Source organism: Lepidochelys kempii, chromosome 6 (assembly GCF_965140265.1).
Source record: "Lepidochelys kempii isolate rLepKem1 chromosome 6, rLepKem1.hap2, whole genome shotgun sequence".
Taxonomy (NCBI): Eukaryota; Metazoa; Chordata; order Testudines; family Cheloniidae; genus Lepidochelys; species Lepidochelys kempii.
In genome coordinates, this window is record NC_133261.1 from 79455226 (window position 1) to 79475868 (window position 20643).

Sequence of the window (20643 nt, forward strand, 5' to 3'; positions counted from 1 at the left end):
GTTGTTCAGTTCTTTGTAAAGTTGCTGGCAGAACAATTCTAGTAAAGCATTTCAAAATTGGTTTTTGGTATGGACTATTTTCTAGTATGTATGAAGTTTTGGGGGTTTTGATTTTATAAGTATAGTAACAAGAATAGACTGGGAAAGATAAAAATCCTTTGTGCATTATCCTGGAATGTTGACATATTGATCAATCTTGCATGTTTGAAGAGCAGAGGTTTACGGATCTTGTAATTTTAAAGCGTTAATGCCTTTGTCTTTTACATTTTGAGACCTTGGTTCTAATTTGATTATGTCACAAGTAGAAATAACTAGGTGATCTTAATGGTTCCTAGTGAATTTTTTTTTATATTACAAAACCACCAAGCATTTTTGCACAAAATTGTCATGCTTCTCTGAATAGACCCAAGACTGTAACAGCAAGGGTATGTGGCAGTCAAGATAGATGTGCATTGGCATAAATACTGTACTGGCAACTGAAATTTAGTGGAGGTAGTCCATGCAAATTACAGGTGTTCACACTACAGGCTCAACAAATCACTCAGAAGAGCATCAGTTTAATTCTGTAGAAACCTTGCAGGATCCTGCCAACTGAAGCATGAGGAAAAAATGTAAAAATTAGAAATATACCATGAGAGCGTCCTCCTGACCCCAGGCTGACAGAAGCAAAACAACACTTACAGAATGTAGTTAGGATGTGAATTCCATTCAAAATATTTATAGCAAAATCAGAAGTCGTTCCCTTTCTTGGAATTACATGCTTTAAAATCAACCCCAAAGCTTCTGCTTATAGTATGTAAGATATAATCTGTGGTAGGATATAAAGTGGCTGATTTTCCCATTTGTAAGGACAAAATTGTTTGTGAAAACTTAACGTATTTTTCTTGGCTCAAATCTTTTACTGGTGCAGAAGCTTCCGTCCATCTGAGTGTTCATCTGTCAGTAACTTCAGTATAAAGTATACATCTATACTGTAGTAATGACTGTGCTTCTGGCCTCAGTAAATATGGTACAAGTGTACTTAAATCCAGGATAATGTGAGATTACAAACTTTGCCTTGCTTCTCATAGGCAATAAACCAATTATTTGCCACTGTTTACCCCTGTGTTACATCTATCAAGAAAGTCAGTTGTATATTGCACTCAGTAGCAGTAGATTGTAGCCACTTTTAAAAAAGGGCTTTTTTCACCATCCTCTTACAAGTGGAGCATTCAACTCTGGGGAAAAAATAAACAACCCTAATAGCAGTAGTAGATTATCATCATCTATGTGTACAAATCTGATGAGGTTCAATAAGGATAAGTGCAGGGTCCTGCACTTAGGACGGAAGAACCCAATGCACAGCTACAGACTAGGGACCGAATGGCTAGGCAGCAGTTCTGCGGAAAAGGACCTAGGGGTGACAGTGGACGAGAAGCTGGATATGAGTCAGCAGTGTGCCCTTGTTGCCAAGAAGGCCAATGGCATTTTGGGATGTATAAGTAGGGGCATAGCGAGCAGATCGAGGGATGTGATCGTCCCCCTCTATTCGACATTGGTGAGGCCTCATCTGGAGTACTGTGTCCAGTTTTGGGCCCCACACTACCTGAAGGATATGGATAAATTGGAAAGAGTCCAGCAAAGGGCAACAAAAATGATTAGGGGTCTGGAACACATGACTTATGAGGAGAGGCTGAGGGAACTGGGATTGTTTAGTCTGCAGAAGAGAAGAATGAGGGGGGATTTGATAGCTGCTTTCAACTACCTGAGAGGTAGTTCCAGAGAGGATGGTTCTAGACTATTCTCAGTGGTGGTGGAAGAGGACAGGACAAGGAGTAATGGTCTGAAGTTGCAGTGGGGGAGGTTTAGGTTGGATATTAGGAAAAACTTTTTCACTAGGAGGGTGGTGAAACACTGGAATGCGTTGCCTAGGGAGGTGGTGGAATCTCCTTCCTTAAAAGTTTTTAAGGTCAGGCTTGACAAAGCCCTGGCTGGGATGATTTAATTGGGGATGGGTCCTGCTTTTGAGCAGGGGGTTGGACTAGATGACCTCCTAAGGTCCCTTCCAACCCTGATATTCTATGATTCTATGATTCTAAGCACTAGAGAGGAATGAGACACACACTTTACCAATGGGTTTCACAGATGTTGACATCAGAGGGAACCATTGATACTGTTGGAAATGGTAAGTAAACTCAGCATGAGCCCCTGCTGCCTTGACCATCTTTAGAGGCCTCACTTCTCTCTTTTTCCTGTAGTCTCGTGCTTCACCAATCTCATGCTAGGAGGGAGGGGAATTAAATTATAAAAATGAACATGAGTTCAAATACATATTTTTATTTATTTGACTTTCGCCATGATAAATGATAGTTCTAGGCAAAGGGTCAGATTCTCAGCTGGTATAAATTGGCTTAGTTCCATTGACTTCAGCAGAACTTTGGCAGATGTATACCAGCTGAGGATCTGGGCCAAAATCTTAATAGAAAAGGGGTACATGGTGCTGTAGGGCTATAGAGAAGTTATATTTAAATGTTGAACCAATATTTTTAAATTAAAAATAGCCTTTTAGCAATATTTACAGAATTCAAAACCACTTATTTTACCTGATGGTAATTATTTTGCAACTGTGTGTTAAATACAAGGAGACACATATCTCTTGAGAGAGTTTTTTTTTATTGGTGAATGCAATCTACAAGTTTGCTGAATATTTAAAAAAAAATTCTTCCACAAATCTGAAATTTAAAGTAGCTTTACATTTCAAAATAAGACTCCCTGATTCATGTCTTCCATAGATGCATGCCATTGTATAGTATCTAAAATTACAGTATGATTACAGTATATCAGTCAGATTGCAACATATGTAGTGGAATTTACAGTGACTGATACTTCATAGTAGAGATGTTGGATAGTAGTGAACCACCCTAAAGAACAGCTTTAATGGTAAAAAATATGTTCTGTATTAAAACCATAAGATAGATGTCTGATGCCATGTATCTGTTATCTGAGAGTTACACAGAATTGTCTTCCACAGAATTTTTCTTCATTTAGTGTTATATTAGTTAAGTAACACAAGACTGTACCGTGGATCAATATTGAGGCAAAGGAAAGTATAAAATTAGAGACCTCCTTGTAGAAGTGAGGCAGTACAGGGAAAGCACTGCATCTATTGGAGGAATGATACAAGGCAAGCAACAGCTGGTTGGGAAAATTGGCAACAAATGTTGACCTCAGTATTAGCAAATCATTCAAGTAAGATCAGAGTCCAAGTTAACATATTAACATGCACCAAACAGATGTCTGGACCAGATAACTAAGCTAAGTCATAACACCTAGACCTACAGATTTGAATAAACAATAAAATGTACAAATGATGCATTTTTAAGGGAAGAAGGAAGCTGAAAATGAGTCATCACGGACTGTGTATCTTCCTTTTAGTACTGTTATTAGAGTCATTAGGATGCAAATGAGAAAATTACATAACTGTGGAACAAGTAAAGCAAGAGTTCTTCTGAAGCATGAGTCATGTGACACACTGGATATGTCTACATTGCAGTTAAAAACCCACAGCTGGCCTGTACCAGCTGACTCGGGCTAAGAGGCTGTTTAATTGCCATGTAGGCATTCGAGTTTGGGCTGCAGCCTGAGCCTGAACATCTACATGTCAATTAAAAAGAACCTTAGCCCAAGTGAGGTGGCATGGGTCAGCCACAGGTTTTTAATTGCAGTGTAGACATTCCCTCGGTAGCCCAGTGAAAGATGGTTAGTGCTGACAACTGTTGAACAGACTAGTGTGATCAGAAATTTTGGGTGAATCTGTCATTCCACTGTAAGAATGACAAAAGAAATGTCAAGGTCTGCCTTAATTTTTTTTTTTGAAAGTCCTTTAAAAGCAGTGTGTGTGATAGGACTGCTATCTGTCATGGGTTTTATACTGCTCTCTATTTTTACCCCACAGCCATCCCCCTTGTCATTTGGTAACAATCCCGAAGTCTTAAGAGCTTTGCTCATTATCCAGTAAGGATTTCTTGATGTAAGGCAGCATCTCAGGGGGCAAGGTGCTGGAGATCTTCCGAGATGGGCAAGTCTGGGATTGTTATCATGTGGTTGTATTTTCATATTATTGCTGCGTCTCTTTGGGGAGCTAATATGAGTATGTGTGCTCATGCAGGGGAATCCCAACCATAGATTGTAGTGTAGACATTGCCTTAAAGTGCACCATCCAGAGCTGGACATAGTACTCCAGGAGAGACTTCAACAGTGCCAACTAGAGCGGGACAGTTACTTCCCGCATCTAACATATCACACTCCTATTAATACACCTCAAAATGATATTAACCTTTTTTGCAACTGCATCACATTATTGACATATTCAATTTGTCATCCACTATAACCCCCAGATCCTTTTCAGCAGTACTGTGGCCTAGCCAGTTTTTCCCCATTGTGTATTCATGTATTTGATTTTTCCTTCCTCAGTGTAATAATTTGCACTTCTTTTTTATTGAATGTCATCTTTGCACATCTTTTTATTGAATGTCATTGATTTCAGACCAATTCTCCAATTTATTATTGTCATTTTTAATTCTAATCCTCTCCTCCAAAGTGTCTGCAACTCCTCCCAACATGTCTACAACTTTTATAAGCATGCTGTCAACTCCATTATTCAAGTCATTAATGAAAATACTGATCTGTACCAGACCAGGAAGACGGTCCTGCCAGACCACGCTTGATACTTTTTAAGTACGATCTTTAAGTACCCTAGGATGGATTTCATCAGGCCCTGCTGACTTGAATACATCTAACTTAACTAAATATTCTTTAACGTGTTCTTTTCCCCATTGTTGTTAATATTAATTTTAAGTATTTGATCACCAATAGCCTTTTTTATGAAAACTAAAGCAAAATGGAAATTAAACACCTCAGCCTTCTTAATATCATCACTTTCGTTCATCTTTCTCTTGCTTCTAATATTGCCTTTTATATCCCTTTCTAGGTGTAATTCATTTTGTGCCTTTGCCTTTCTGATTTTGTCCATTACATGTTTGTGGTATTCTTCTGTACTCATCTGTAGCATTTTGTCCATGTTTCCACTTTTTTGCAAGATTCCTTTTTGGCCTCTGATTATTCTTGCTCTCTTTCCTTCATGTCAGGATATTTTGTGTGATGTATTTAATAATGTCTCTCTGAGAAACTTCCAGCTCTCCTGAAAGTCTTTTTTCCTTACAGATAATGTTGTAGTGGATAATAAACTATCCAGTTATTCCTTTGGTATAACGATGTCACTCAGGGGTGTGGATTATATCGACCTAAGTGCTGGTGTAGCTTCTCCCGCCGACATAGCTACCTCCTCTCGCAGAGGTGGAATTATTAAACCAATGGGAGAACTCTCTCCTGTTGGCTTAGAGTGTCTTCACCAGATGTGCTACAGTGGCACAGCTGCATTGGTGCAGGTGCGCTGTTACAAATTTCTAGTGCAGACAAACCTTTAGATTTTCTCCCCATAAACTTTACCTACCAGTAAATCCATTGTCCTTATTCTGCAGCTCTCACTCCTTCCTTTCCTTAGAATCTATATGTCTATCATTTCATGATCACTTTTCACGCAAATTGCCTTGAGCCTTCAGATTTGCAACCAATTCCACACTGTTAGTCAGAATCAATTCTAAAATGTTTCTCCCATGGTTACTTCCTCCCCCTTCTACAATAAGAACTTAACGAATGTATTGGACATTTTGTATTTTGCCATATTACGTTTCCAACAGATGTTTGGGTAATTAAAATCCCCCATTGCTACCAGGTCTTACGTGTTCTAGAAATGCCTAATCACCCACCTCCTCCTCCTGACTTGGTGGTCTATGACATCTACCATGAGGTTGCCCCTCTATTTTTCCCCTTTTATCTTTACACAGAGACTTTCATCTAGTTTACCCTCTCACCTCCTTCTGGACCTCAGAATAAGTGTATATATTCTTGATGTTTAATGCAGTACCTCCTCACGTTTTTCCCTGACTGTCCTTCCTGAACAAGCTATAAACCCTGCTGTACCAATATTCCAGTCAGGAGATTTATCACACCAACTGTGTGTGTGTGTGTGTGATTCTTGCTTGTGTACCTATAGAGTTGAACTTATTTCCCGATTTGTGGTCTGGAAATACTAAGCAGAGTTTTTATTAAAATTGGGTGACTATTCCCTCACAGTTAGTTTTATGTGCTTTTGTTGGCTGGGGTGTTGGTGAGCATTACCGTAATCATTTCATGTGTTTTTGGTTGGGAGATCTATTCTCCAGATATCAGGCTACCAAATCCATTTTTTTCTTGTGACTCACCCAAGATTTGAACCCTATCCCCATAAGTACAGTGCTTTTTTATAATCCACTGTGCCACTTTCCTTCTCATTTTGATTTTGTTTCTAAAAGCCTTTGAGTAGATCATGAACTATGATTTCACTTAGGTCTGTTCTACTCTACAGGGGTAAGTCGGCCTAAGTTACCCAACTTCAGCTACGTGTATAATGTAGCTGGATTTGATGTAGCTTAGGTTGACTTACTGTGGTGTCTACACCACACTGGGTCGATGGGAGAAACTCTCCTGTCGACGTACCTTACACTTCTTGTTCTGGTGGAATACTGGAGTTGACAGGAGACCAATCTGTGGTCAATTTAGCGGGTCTTCACTAGACCTGCTAAATCGACCCCTGGTGCATCGTTGATCCCCGGTAAGGTAGACATACCTTTAGTTTGCAGTGTTGATCCCCGGTAAGTGTAGACATACCATTAGTTTGTCTGTTCCGTTGGCCAGTAAATAGATAATGCTGTAGTGGATAAAAAGAAAAGGAGTACTTGTGGCACCTTAGAGACTAACCAATTTATTTGACCATAAGCTTTCATGAACTACAGCTCACTTCATCGGATGCATTCAGTGGAAAATACAGTGAGGAGATTTATATACACACAGAACATGAAAAAATGGGTGGTTTTTTCATGTTCTGTGTGTATATAAAACTCCTCACTGTATTTTCCACAGTATGCATCCGATGAAGTGAGCTCTGGCTCACGAAAGCTTATGGTCAAATAAATTGATTAGTCTCTAAGGTGCCACAAGTACTCCTTTTCTTTTTGTGAATACAGACTAACACGGCTGCTACTCTGAAAGCTGTAGTGGATAGTAAACTATCCAGTTAAAAATGAGTGAACTATCAGTCTCTGGTGATCAGCAGATATTATCCAATCATCTCTACCAAATGGAGACGTTCTGTTGCTGCCTGCACATCAGTGCTTCTGTGAAATCTGATCCAGGTGGCTATTTAGTTGAAATATGAAGGAAAATAGTCTTTTTTAGTTTATCAGATTGAAGTAATTACTCAAAAATCATTGCAACCAAATCTGAGGGGCCACAAGGTTTAATTCTGGGTGTGCAATTTACAGATTAATTATTACATTTAACTTCATTTTTAATACCACAGAATTAATCCCATAAAAATTAGTGATCTCGAAGGAGTCAGTTGTCAACTTCTGACAGGATCTCTTCGCCATAATCTATTAAAATGCTGCTTTTATCTTGTCTTGCCTGTGTCATATTTTATGGATTTTTTCATAAACACTGCCTATACTTCATAAATGTCTCAATTTTCTAGTCTATTAACATTACTTCAAAAGCAATTGATAAAAGAGTAGGGCATGCATGAAATAATACACCAATAATGTGAAGTGCTGGAGGCAAGAACAGTGGGTAGTATCGGCACAGCTTGTGAGCTGAAACAATGAAAGGATGTTTTATCTACTACAATAAAGAAACAAATGATCATTTTTGATAGTAGAAAAAAGATTGCTAGTAATTGGGCAGATGAAAAATGAGTTACACGGGAAATATAGCGTATTTTGAAATTGATAACTGAACTGAGAAAACAAACATCTGTGAGCATATATTTACAGTTTTCAGGACCTTTCCCCTTTGATTATGATGGTTATTGCAGTCATTTTCATATTTTATATATTCACATTTTTTCTGTATATATGCAGTAAACCTGTAGGTATAGATGTATTACAGGCAGATCAAGGTTTATGCACATTTAGAGTTCAAGGATGCCATGCTGAGTGAAAGTATAAGCAAATTAATATTTTTGAGGCTATTATCAGTTTCTCATGATTTATCATAATTCCTGAACTAAGGAAAGAGAGAGAGAGAAAAATCACTTAAAGTAAATAACACGTTTATTTTTGCTTCTGTTAAAATTGGTTGACCTCAATATTTCACATTGTGAGTGATCCCATTTTCCAAAATTACAATGTCAGTCATGACACAAGTGTTAGCTGACTGGAACAAGGGCAGTCTAGGTTAGTGGTCAGAGTGGGCACCAGGAACCAAGAACTAGGTTGGTTAGATCCAGAGTCAGTAGTTGGAAGCTGGAACCAATGGTCAAGCCGGAGGTCAGAAGCTAGATACGAGAGCCAAGGATCAAGCTGGAGGTCAGAAGCTAGATACGAGAGCCAAGGATCAAGCTGGAGGTCAGGAACTGGAGCAAGCAGAGTAGCAAACAGGGAGTCATGCAAGGCAGAAGTGGCAGTCTCAGTGGTGGGCATGAGTAGCAGCCAGTGAGCCACTGCTGCCACTAAAAAGGAATCGCCCCGGCTGCTCCAGCCTATCAGCTGTCATGGCCAATCAGGCAGCCTACTGCAGTCCAGCTGCCTGGAGACTATCTCTGTTTCAGGTCCCGATTCCTGACAACAAGGGAGCGTTGTGAATATTAGAAAGAAGGCAGGTATCAAAGAAGCAACTTGGGTCTTGCAGAAGGTCATTTATCGCTCATTCACTTGTGGGGTATGTACTATACGTAAAGTATTGTGACCAAAAAAGTAAACATGTGAACACAGTAAAAATGGCTAAAAAGACACTCATCACATCATCTCTACTTTTAGGAGCCCTGAGCTGCCAAGGTGCTGAGCACCCTCATCTCCCACTGATATTTAAATGAACTCTTGGAAGTCAGTAGGGGCTGAGGGTCATCAGAATCTGTCAGACTCAGCCCTTCATTCAGCAGAGGTAAACACGAGAACAAAGTAGGCATATGTTGGCTAGATATCTAGCCATCTATATTAAGTACTTATATGGCCCGCATGACCATAGTATCTGAGCGGCTTGCAGTCTTTAATGAATTTCTCCTTACAATTCCCTTGTGAGGTAAAGAATGGCTATTATCCCCATTGAACAGATGGAGAAATAAAACAGAGAGACTAAGGGTATATCTATGTTACTCCTGGATGTGTGATTGCAGCTTGTGTGGGCAACCCACACTAGCTTTAATTTAGCTAACACAGCTAAAACTAGCAGTGAAGATTTGGCAACACAAATGGTGGTGCAGGCTGTACAAGCCCACTCAAAACCCTGGATACATACATTGCTAGCCCATACCCAGGTCCATGCAACTGCATCTTTCTGGTGACTTTTAGCTGTGCTAGCTAGATTAAAGCCAGGGTGGACATAAGTACACAAGCTGCAGTCACACCTCCAATTGCAATGATTGACCCAAGATCACACAGGGATGGCGGAACAAGGCAGTGAAACTCGGTCTCTCGGTCTCAGGCTAGTGCCCTAACAACTGGACCATCCTTCATGTGTGCAGCAAAGATTAAGTAAAATCATACGGTGAATTCTTGACCCCATTGAAATCAGTGAGAGTTTTCCATTAGCTTCAGTGGAATCAGGATTTCACCTTTAAGCCCCGTTTCTTCAAGCACTTACATATATGCTTACCTTTATACATGTGAGTAGTCCCAGTGACCTCAAAAGGACTATTTTCATATATAAAGCTAAGTATATGTGTAAGTGACATTTAAGTGCTGTATATCTGGCCACCAGCATACATGTATGTTTTGCAACTGTTATAGAAAAGTATTTACATATGTCATTGATTTGGAATATGATCATAGACTTCAACCATTGTCAAAGAAGATTGTGTATTTGAAAATTAATTCGGCACATCACTGCAAACCTATGCTCATTGAGCAGTGCATGCAGCCTTTTCTATTGCAGGACAGAAACCTCCCAAGAAAAGGTAGAACTTAACTAGGGAGACTAGAAAAAAGTTAGATTTTGTTTCTAATAACTAATAGAAAATACTTTTAGTGATTTATGTTTCAAAGCAGAGACAGTATTTGCCATTAGCCAATTAAAGGAATGTTACTTAGTCTGATTTGGCTACTGAACTATAATGTCTGACATAAAGGTTGGTTTTACTTTCTCAGCATTCTGAGACTGAAAGATGGCTCTCAGACAGTCATTTTTAATTCATAAACTATTAGATTTCCTGTTTTAACAGCTTATATTGGTCACACTCCTGTGTAACCCTTTATAGAGTTACAAAGTATAATCTGTATTGTGATGCTGGTGGGATTCTTCTCTCTGAGTCACTACTTGAATCAGTGCTTTTCTACAATATGTGTGAGACGCTATGCTTTAGGAGGTGCCATCTTGCACACAGAAATAAAATTGAGGTCCTGATACCTTGTGGTCAAAATCCAAGGCACTGTTTCCAAATATTAGGGTGTTGACTTTCAGAGTCGTCTTGACCATAATTCATGTTGGAAAATTAGATATTGTCTTACTGAATTACATATTCAGTTCCAGTTGGGTAAGATATTCACTTTCTCTCCCAGTTGTTTTGTAGTAGTATTATGAGCTGTGAAGCAGCTGCTGCCTTTCATTCCAGAGGTAGCTGCATATCAGTAGTGGGTGAAGTTTCCTGTATATAGTTTTATTTCTATTTTTAAAGCATTTTGGGATCCTCAGGGAATAAAAATACTATATATATGTAAGATGATCTGCTGGTAGTACTCTGAGGATTCATTTTATTTTCTAATTATTTTTTATGTTTGTGTAACTGTAATTCTTAGCTCTTTTGCACTGGTGAGAAAGGGAATTTAGTACTTATACACTGTAACATTTATTTTCTTTCTTGCATTTCCTGTGCCATTTTTCTTACAACACACAAATTTTATATAATTAATTATAATGAGTAACAAATATGCTTGCTTCCTTGCAACCTAATTGTTCTCTCCCTCAGTCTGATCCTTATATAATTGCAATACTTTGTGTGTGACAACATAACAGTTATCATTGGAACTCATAGTGATTTTACAGGCAGTGGCATGTGAATCAAATCAGGAACATGAAGGAAAGAAACTTTGTTTTGTGTGTGTGATGAATATAGTTCCAGTTTAAGTACACATCTTCATTATGAAGTATTGCAAGTGTTTTATTTGTGTTCATTTCTTTAGTTTACTTGCAAAATGTCCCTATTTATTATTAAAATTAACTCATTTTTTGAAAAGATTTATGATAATTACACAGAAACATACCTCATCTAGAACATCTCATTCTGAAGTAAGATTTCTGAGTTTTAGAATGTTAGATCTTTGTGATGTGGAATATTTTTTATTAATTGTATATGCCATCTATAATCCAGCGATCTTTTGATCCTTATGTTTATTGTGATGATTATTTCCATACCCACATGGCAACATATTATTAAAACATGAGCTAATAAATGAAGAACTCTGTTTAATTGAGCTTGTGTAAAGGCAGGAAACATTTTATAAATAAGCATTTCCAAAAGGGAATAATAATTTTGAAGCAAATGTTACAATGAAAGTAAAACAAGTATGATAGATTGTAGATGCCAGGCAGCACCACAGGAACATTGTCTATAGCAGAAAGAGCGCAATACTTAGGAAAACATCTTTTCAACACACAGTGTCCTTACATCTTTTCTTTCTCAAGTGGTGTTTTCAAGGGCTTGTCTGAGTGAAACATTGTGATATGAAGCACATTTTTTAAAATGTTCTTAACTTGTTAAGACTGCTACAAGACCCATCTCTTTACTCAGACTTTGGGGAAAGGAGGTTTGTGATAATAGCTGACATCTGCTGGGAAGAGACTTATTGTTTGGACTTGATTTTTTTTATGATTGGTCATTCTCTGTGGCTTGGGGGTGAGGAGCAGCCACTCGGTTTATTTTTGTTAGTTTAAATTTTTGGCAGAGGTGCCTAGAGCTAGGGTAGATGCCCTTGTCCTATGTGTATATTTGTTATAAATCAAAATAATTATTGAATATAGATGAAATATTTAAAAGTAGTGCTGGTCGTAATTTTTCCATGTATTCCTTATTGGAAATTCAGGGTTCCTTTCACAATGCAGTACCACACTCTGGACATAAAACTGTGGTATGTTGTAACAGAATTTTTTTTATTTTTTATTATCCTGAGATCCAGAAATCACCTGTACTGCTAATGATGTTAGATGCAAGAAGTGCATTGGATATGGGGTTGCCAACCCTCCAGGATTCTCCTGGAGTCTACGGCAATTAAAGATTAATCTTTAATTAAAGATCGTGTCATGTGATGAAACCTCGAGGAATTCATCCAACCAAAGTTGGCAACCCTAACTGGATACTCACTGCCCTTCTGTTAAACTCTGGGGATGAAATCCTGTCCTCATTGAGGTCAATGGGAGTTTTACCATTTAACTTGAATGGGACCAGGATTTCATAGAAGAATTAATGGGGAGGTGCTGGGGGAAAGAGGAGAAGAAAGAAATGGAAAAATGGCAAAGGTTAGGATTAGCTGGAGTAACACGGCAAAGGAACAGACAGGCAGTAAAAGGTACAAAGAAATATGCCAAAGTGGGAGGGGGAAAAGTTAAACACTGGGAGGAAAAAGGGAAGATTGTCAAAGATGGACTGAGAAGAGACTGGCAAAGAAGGGAGAGGGCAAATAAATAAAAAGAATGAAAATAAGAGGTGGGGGAAAAACAAGTTAGACAGAAACCAGGCGAAGGTAAAGAGAGACAAGAAAAGAGAGAGGGAAAATTCATCCTATCAGAGATGGCTGTTCCTGTCAGTCACAGATAAGTGTTGCTTCTAGGAAGGTCAGTTCAGACATCGCCAAGTGACAGAAGTGATAAGGGGAATACCACATCATCTGACCTAAGGTAAATAAAAAGAAAAATAAGGCTCAAACCCAATTTTTTGTCATTTGTGGGATTCTGTCTACTTGGACAAATTTATGAATGTACCCTGGAATTGTGTGGGAAGTTCCAGTGCCCATTCATTTTTCTGTTATCTCCTAGTGTCTAAGATTCTCCTACCCACACATGCCTTATAGTATATTTTTTCAATGACTAGAACATTTGAAAAGCTAGAAAGAAATTCATAAGAAAGACTGCACGCAGGAAGAGCTGCTTAGACGCTGGGTAATACTGAATGCTTCTTGAAGGCCTTAACATACTTAAAAACTATGCTTTACTGTAAGTCAGATTGCATGTTTTGTAAGTACAACATATCTAACACCAGAATAAAGCTACAGTCATTTTGTTTTGTTTTTCTGAAGATATACCACAAAACCTCTTTAAAATATTGTCCATCAAGTGTAGCTCTTGTTTAAGATTTTGCTGCCCTACATGAATATTAGTGCATGCTTTCTTCCTCTAATTGAGCATTAGAAATTTCTGATCTGCAGCTTTTTTTATAAGCAGTTAGTGCTAAGTTGTGATGACTCTAACAATAGGAAGGGCAGCAGTGTCAGGTTATTTATAAACCTTCAGCATTTCATTTTCATGGAGATTAAGGTTACCATACACTTTTGATCCAATAGATTTGGTTAATAACTCTCCTGCTATCTCTCACCTGCCTCCCCAAGTAATTCACATAATAGAGAATGTTTCCCTTAGACCAGTTTGATTTTCTTTATTCGTGTTTGTTATGAACCATACGAGGGGATGCTGTGTTTTTAATTAATTTTCTTTTACTTCAGAAAAGCTGTTTTATTGGATCATTTCAGATTATATTAATCAATAGAAAGGGCATCACATAAAGAAAAGGAAAACAGCATGATAAACGTTGTGACCTTCTAGTGAAAAACGGTGCAGCATGCATAAAAGACAGCTGCATTAGATGGAGGAGGGGGAGAAGGAAGTGGGTAATTATTTGTAGCAGTGCTTTTACTGTTGTTGGAATGAGACAGACTAACAGTGGCAGCAGTCATTTTGCTGAATCAAAGTCCATGTTAGTCGCATTATACACTGCCACAAAAGGTTGTTAAGGCTGGTATTAGCATGTACCACTGAGGACATTGGAAGGACTCGATCTGTCACACTAAATCGCCTTCTTGCCCTCAACCATTGAAGTCTCCAGCTCCTCTGACATGTTCTTTCATTAATGGCCTGGCCTTGACAACTGATCCTAATTGCCTCTGAACCACACTTCATGTATTATTGGTGTCTGCCTGCCCTGGTTCATGTCAACAAGCCGCAGCATGCACAGGGTGTGCCCGGTGCCTTTTGCTGAAATGATGCTCACATAGTCATTTACCTCTGAGGGTTTGGGTCTCACTGGGAATGAAGTATAAAGCTAAAGATCTTCCTGTCTCATCTTACTAATACTTTAATGTGGATCTGTGCTATGTACTTATTAGGCATGTATGAAGACTCAGTAAAGCATCAAACCAATTATGCAAGATTCCATTAAAGCATAGGCTGTAAATGCTAAATAAAAGTTGCCTGTATTTTAGTTACTTTGTAAGAGTTTATTCATTCTGAAAAGCTTACTGAGCTAGAAATACAGTATGGCTTACACTTCATTTTTCATTTTAAAAAACTATTCTTATTTAAAGTAATAGCATAGGAGAAATAATATCTTTAATATTGATACCGTTCCTGTAGATTGAAACACTTTGACTATACAAATAGGTGGGGAAAGGTCTCTGTTAGTTGAGATGTAAATTAAAATAAAAGCTATTAAAAATCTCAATAGTCTATCATTTTAAATGAAACAGCCCCATATGTTTACCTAATTTCCCAAAAACTGAATTGCTTTAAAATGATAAGTCTCACTGCATAATGGGCTAAAATTGTTTTCATAGTTCTAAAGTCTTTTTAACTTTATGCATCTGGGATACAAACGTTGAGGTACATTTTAATTCAAAATTCTGTAATATGCATTATGTGCGTACACTGAGTTTTTATTTTTAAAGCCCAAAATAAAATGTCTAGATGCCCAGGATATTTATTTTTTCTTAACAGTTTGTCTGTGATTTAAACTTTGCATCATTCCTGTGACTTTTTTTATGGTCACCTCAGTGAACAATAAGACTGTATTATTTCAATCTTTTCATCCTTTTTTATTTATTGAAGGCATTTTTCTGGGGAGCATTTTAAGCATGCAAGTTCTACCAGTGATAATAAGAAATAAATCATAGAAGCTCTTTGGTGCTAGGTATCATTTAGCCTAATCTAGACAGTGACATTTGGGCCACTAACAGCATAATCATAGTTATTGCTACAAATTGCTCCATGTTTGAGTTTTAATGTTATAAGTAAATTATGCCACAGGATAAAATATATGTTTCTTTGGGAATTAAACATGTTTATTTCAGCAATGTGAATATGGAATATCATGTATATGGTAGGGTTTTTTTGTGTGTGTGTAGTAATACTGCCACCTTCTGAATCAGTGAAGAATTGTCCAGAAAATTTACCTTTCTATCTCCCCACCCCACCTTTTCTTCTTTCCTGGGCACTTTTTCAGGAATGTTTTGCAGATTGGCTGTTTGCTTTGAAGCCAGCAGCATACCCTCCCAAAGTCAAAAGCACTTGAGACTAGAAATTGCTAGAATCTTATCATCAAAATGATTGGTTCAAAAGCCACTGTGGGAGAAGGCTTAACTTCTCGGAGATGCTGCATTCCCAATGTGACATTCTGACAGGCTAGAAGTCAATGTGCAAAATTTGGTAAAAGTACTTTTTGGTAAAAGTAAAATACCCTTTAACTTCAGGACCACAAAATTGTCCTGGTTGGTAATTTCCATGCCCTGCCAAAAGGCTATGTGATCGTAAATTAATTCTGGTGCAGGAATTATATAGCAGAAAAGGTTGGTGGTTGTAGGGCAGAGGTGGCCACAGCTGGGATTAGGAAATGAAGGGGATTGCAAACATTCTTTCACCATCATTCAATCAGACAACGTGCCCTTCAGCAGAACAGCAAGCCCTCCTGATTCTCTCGAATTAGGAAGATTAGCATGAAGCGCATAATGCGGGATGATGGAATTTGTCATAATTTGCATTGTCCTGGAAAGATTCTGTTTGATAGAGCGATGCGTCTCGGAGCATGTCATGTCCCACGGGCAGGTCATGGAGGAAGCTTGGCAGAAATAATTTTGCGATATGTGCATCAGTTGTAAATGCCTCATAACCAATTTGTCAAAAAAAATGGAGGTCAGGAGAGTTGAACGAGGTGGGCATTTGCCCAAACAGAAGGAGAAGTTTGCTACAGTGATGATAAATCAGAATTGTATCATTTGGAGTAAGATGTGATTACATACAATTAATGTGTACTCTGACTAGATATCTGATTGGTTACTGGCATAATTTCTCTTTCTGCAACTTATAGGAAAGGTGAATGTCTTGCTAATTGTACATGAACATCACTGTAAAGTTTACTTATGAAAGGTCCTTACAGAAATTATAAGACACAAGAACATCAGGAGGGGTTTTCTGAGCGATTGCTTCTGACCTTGATAATATTCCCAAACTGCAGATAGAAAAGGATAATCAGCATTAGTTGACAAAACGGACATGACAGTGTTACTTATCTGCTGCGGCATTTCTGGACATGGGCATGTAGAATTCAGACAGGCAAGGGGAACACGCTTATTTACAGTAGTATAGCAAGAAGAAAAGGTCCAATGTCATGCATTGACCGGGATTTATTTATGGACCACCTGACAATGATGCCACTATCTTTGATATTTAGAAATTTCTTCCACCCAAGAAAATTATAACTAGTACTCATAGGTTATGTTATTTATCATTTCAATATCTGGTTCTACTTCAAGAAGACATTTTGTGATGTCTCCTTTATTTGTCTTTCTTTATGCATTTCAAACAAAAGATTAATGTTGGCGGTTCAGTAACACTGATCTTTTGTGACAGTTGAGCATTTGTGAGTTGAGGGTCTAATAAGAAAATAAAATAAAAAGGGGGAAAATGAAAAGAAAATTGTCACTTGTAAAACCAATCTTACAATCTGTGGTATACAAATGTTTCTTCTTATCTAAAGGTTGATAGTCAGACTGTTCTGTCTTTCAGATGGTTATAATTGTAGAATTAGGTTTTTTGAAAACTGAATTACCTTAGGGTGCAGCTCAACATGAATAAATCTTTCAACACCCAGTATCTGGAAACATGATACATGTGAAACTAATAATACTGTACAGTTATAACTAGATCAAGAAGAACTGTGTAAAGAAAAAAGAAAAGCAGGATTATTTATAGGGTTCTACGGCCTAAAAGTGGGTTTTAATAATATTAGTTCAGGTCATTCTGAATCATTTGTTGCTTGCAAAATAATAGCCTTTTATATACCCTTTATGAGGTTTTAATCTCTCTCTCTCTCATCCATAGTTACAGCTCTGATTAAGTTTTCAGACAAACTGTGATGCTAGTCAGAGATAATAATTGATGTGTGTCAGTGAAAAAAATTCATTTGTCATAAAAAGGAAATTTTCCCATAAAAACATTCTCTGAGAGAACATGAAAGAAACTGTACTTTTGTAGAGTTGCAATCCCTCTATCTTTATGCATTAGTATTGCACTGTGTACAGTGAACTAAGTATCATTTTTTTAGAGGGCTAGGTGTATTTTAGAAGATAGTATGGTAAATATATTTTTAAATTACAGATTACATGTTTCTTTTCATTTTTGCAATCAGAATGTGGCTTCTACTTTTCAGAAGGCCCACTTTTCAAACATTGTGACACAAAAGCAACAGGTGTCTATGATATGTATAATTTCTCTGATTGCAGGCCTTTAGAAAATGTTACACACTGTCAACCATTTACATTTCATCATTCATCCATGTTAGATTCTGAGAATTTTGAGAACTAATAATAGTAAATGGATGAGTATGGAGTTAGCAAGTAGTCTTCAAATCAACAGCAAGAATCACTGTGTAGCAGACATAATTTCCTGCATAGTAGAATCAAGGGCCCTGGAGACAATAGTTGGAGATATCATAAGCAGATAGTCTAAAAGTTAGCAAAGCTGACCTAATGACATAACAATGTTCGATTGTTCAGTCTCTCCATTCACCATGAATGTTAAATTAAGTTTATTTCGTTCTACGTAAGGAACATCACATAAATGTTTCTACACTCACCTGTGTGAAATTTTACCCGAGATATATTTGATTATGGATTTAAAGCATTGCCAAGGAGATTCCCTTGTTTGGAGCAAAGAACAATGCAACATATATAGTACTTAATGCACACTTTACAGACTGTTTGGTTATGAAGAGATATCCTCCACCAATGAGCAATTCAGAGAATCAGTTTGGATATATGAGAAAGGGGTGATGCAGTTTCCTAAACATAGTCTTCTCAGTCTGCATCCACTTCTGATAATGTGTCACTCCACCTGTCCTTTATTTTTTTTTTTAATGGTGTCTGTATGCATTGGACTTTTAAGAAACTGTGCCAGGGTCCCATTATGGAAGTTAATAGAATCAATCTTTTCTTGTATGGTGTCTCCTGTAGGCCCCATCTTTAAACTATTTTTGGAAAAGGGCAATAAACACTACCAGATGTTCTTTGTCACTAGGATCTTAAATGAGGACTTTCTAAAAAGACAATATCCTGTAAGAATGGAAGTCTGATATTAATGGAAAGCATATTTTTATAGCTTATCAACTACTTACTCAATGTGAAAATGTTCAAGATCAGTTTACTTTTGTGAAAATGTGACCTTGGTAACACTACCCGTATCAGAGAAATGAAGTGATGTGCTCCTACAAGAAGTACAGTTGACATTAGAAAAACTATCAGTTTTAACTAGACATCTAAGAATTTTGGAAAGGAGAACACACATAGCTAGTGGTGCCTTTCCTTTTTCTGCTTTTTCCACCATCTTTTGACATGCATTTCTTCTTAGAGTGGTGGTCCCTTTTGTAGTTCACTGAGGGATTACGCATATGCACTATACGTCCGGAATTGGAGAATTTTAAAGTAGTGCCTCTTGGTCTATGCCTGCACCCTGGCTCACCTCGTGCTTCCATCTGAGGCAGTCAAGAGCGGGGCAGACCAAAACACATTGTCAGTTCCTTCTTACCGCTGCAAGGTCTGAATCGGAACTCTGTGTCCCTGGCTCTGAAGCATTTCTAGAAACAATAGTCCTACGTATTTTTAAAGAGTTTTTACAATAGATTACAAGTTTTATTTCTTTTCTAGTTTTAAAAGTTTTTAATAGTTACTTAGCTTTATTTGTTTTAGATAGATATGGGATTTTCAGTCCCCCTTTACCCCCGTTCCCAGGGACAGGTACTGGACTATGCCCAGGACTCTGGGCTTCAAACTCTGCGCCTCCTGTCCCTGATCCTCCTGTCCAATGCTGCCTTTACTGCTTGGGAGAAGCTCAGATTGCAGCATGGTTCGGTATTTGTCAATCCTTCCCCAGCTGCACCTGAGAAGGCTGGGCACTTTGCCTCCAGAAACATCTCATGGAGCTTGCCATGGGACGAAGTCTTTATCCAAATCAAAGAAGATGGACGTTCCTTCCACCACCTCGGCCCAAGGGGACAGAGTATTGTCTAAGATGCACAAGCATGAGAAAAAAAAAGACCTCAAAACAATGGTCCCAGTGGTTCCAGGTGCTGACCTGTCTGTATTGCTATTCCTAGGCATCCCACAAGATCTGGGCTCCTCCTGCACTGGGAAGACCCCAACACTGGTTCTGATGACCGCCTTCCTCTGCAGCATGTGTCACAGGTCACTTGCAAGTGAAACTAGTGTAAATGGTGGATTCTCTGTAAATTGAAGTCTTTAAATCATGATTTGAGGACTTCAATAACTCAGTCAGAGGTTAGGGGGCTATGAGGCAATGAAGGTGAGAGTGCCGCTCACGCTGAGAAGTTCTAGAACCATAGCTGCTCCCTAGCAGGTCTTTGTCTTCCCAGATCCAGACTCCCCCTACCTCCTTTGGGCCCTCTACCTCTGGAGAGATTGTATCTCCACTAAGGGACATTCCTCCAAAACAGGGCCCCTCACCCAGTGCGCTACACTCTTCGATGGTACTGCCATTAGAAACTGGATCTGCCTTCTTCTCTTCCAACAACTCTGAACCAGGAGAAGAACCTCCTTTAGCTTACCAACCTTATGCACCACAGAAACCTTATGCACCACAGAAACCACCACATCCGTGGCAACAGTTACTGCCGCAACCACCACCGAGCTGATGATACCTTATGCTGTGGGGACCCCCATAACCTCCATTGGATGCAACCTATTGACCATATTGGGGTCCCTGGGCAATACTCCCTCTTGAAACCTACCCGATCCACAATGGAACCGTCACCTGCTTCCCCATTCAGGGATCCTTCCACCAGAAATACAGACCCAATGGTGGAAGAAGAATTTTTTAGCCTGATTCCAGCAGTTCTGCCAGAAGCAGCAAGGTTCCCCTCTTCCTTTCCTGACAACATGGTGGCTGCATCACCACCAACCGGATGACTTCAGGCAATTCCAGGAATAGACCGTTGCAGCACACTACACCTTAGTGCAGAACTCAGCAGTGAATGCCTCCTTTGGCACAGCAGTTCTACGCGCAACCATTCCATCCTCATCCTCA

The 20643-nt window shown here is 38.5% G+C and overlaps 1 protein-coding gene across 5 annotated transcripts in view; it reads left to right on the forward strand.

Annotated features, from left to right (window-relative positions):
- Positions 1-20643, forward strand: part of DPH6 (diphthamine biosynthesis 6) — a 376150-nt gene that overhangs the window by 195224 nt on the left and 160283 nt on the right. Inside the window, exon 13 of one of the 5 annotated variants that reach the window (XM_073348884.1) lies at positions 4580-4685. The exons of the other annotated variants lie outside the window; for them this stretch is intronic. Coding sequence (XP_073204985.1) covers positions 4580-4618 — 39 coding nt within the window. The 3' untranslated portion in view covers positions 4619-4685. Of the gene's footprint in view, positions 1-4579; positions 4686-20643 lie in introns of those variants that run through there. 5 annotated transcript variants of the gene reach the window in all.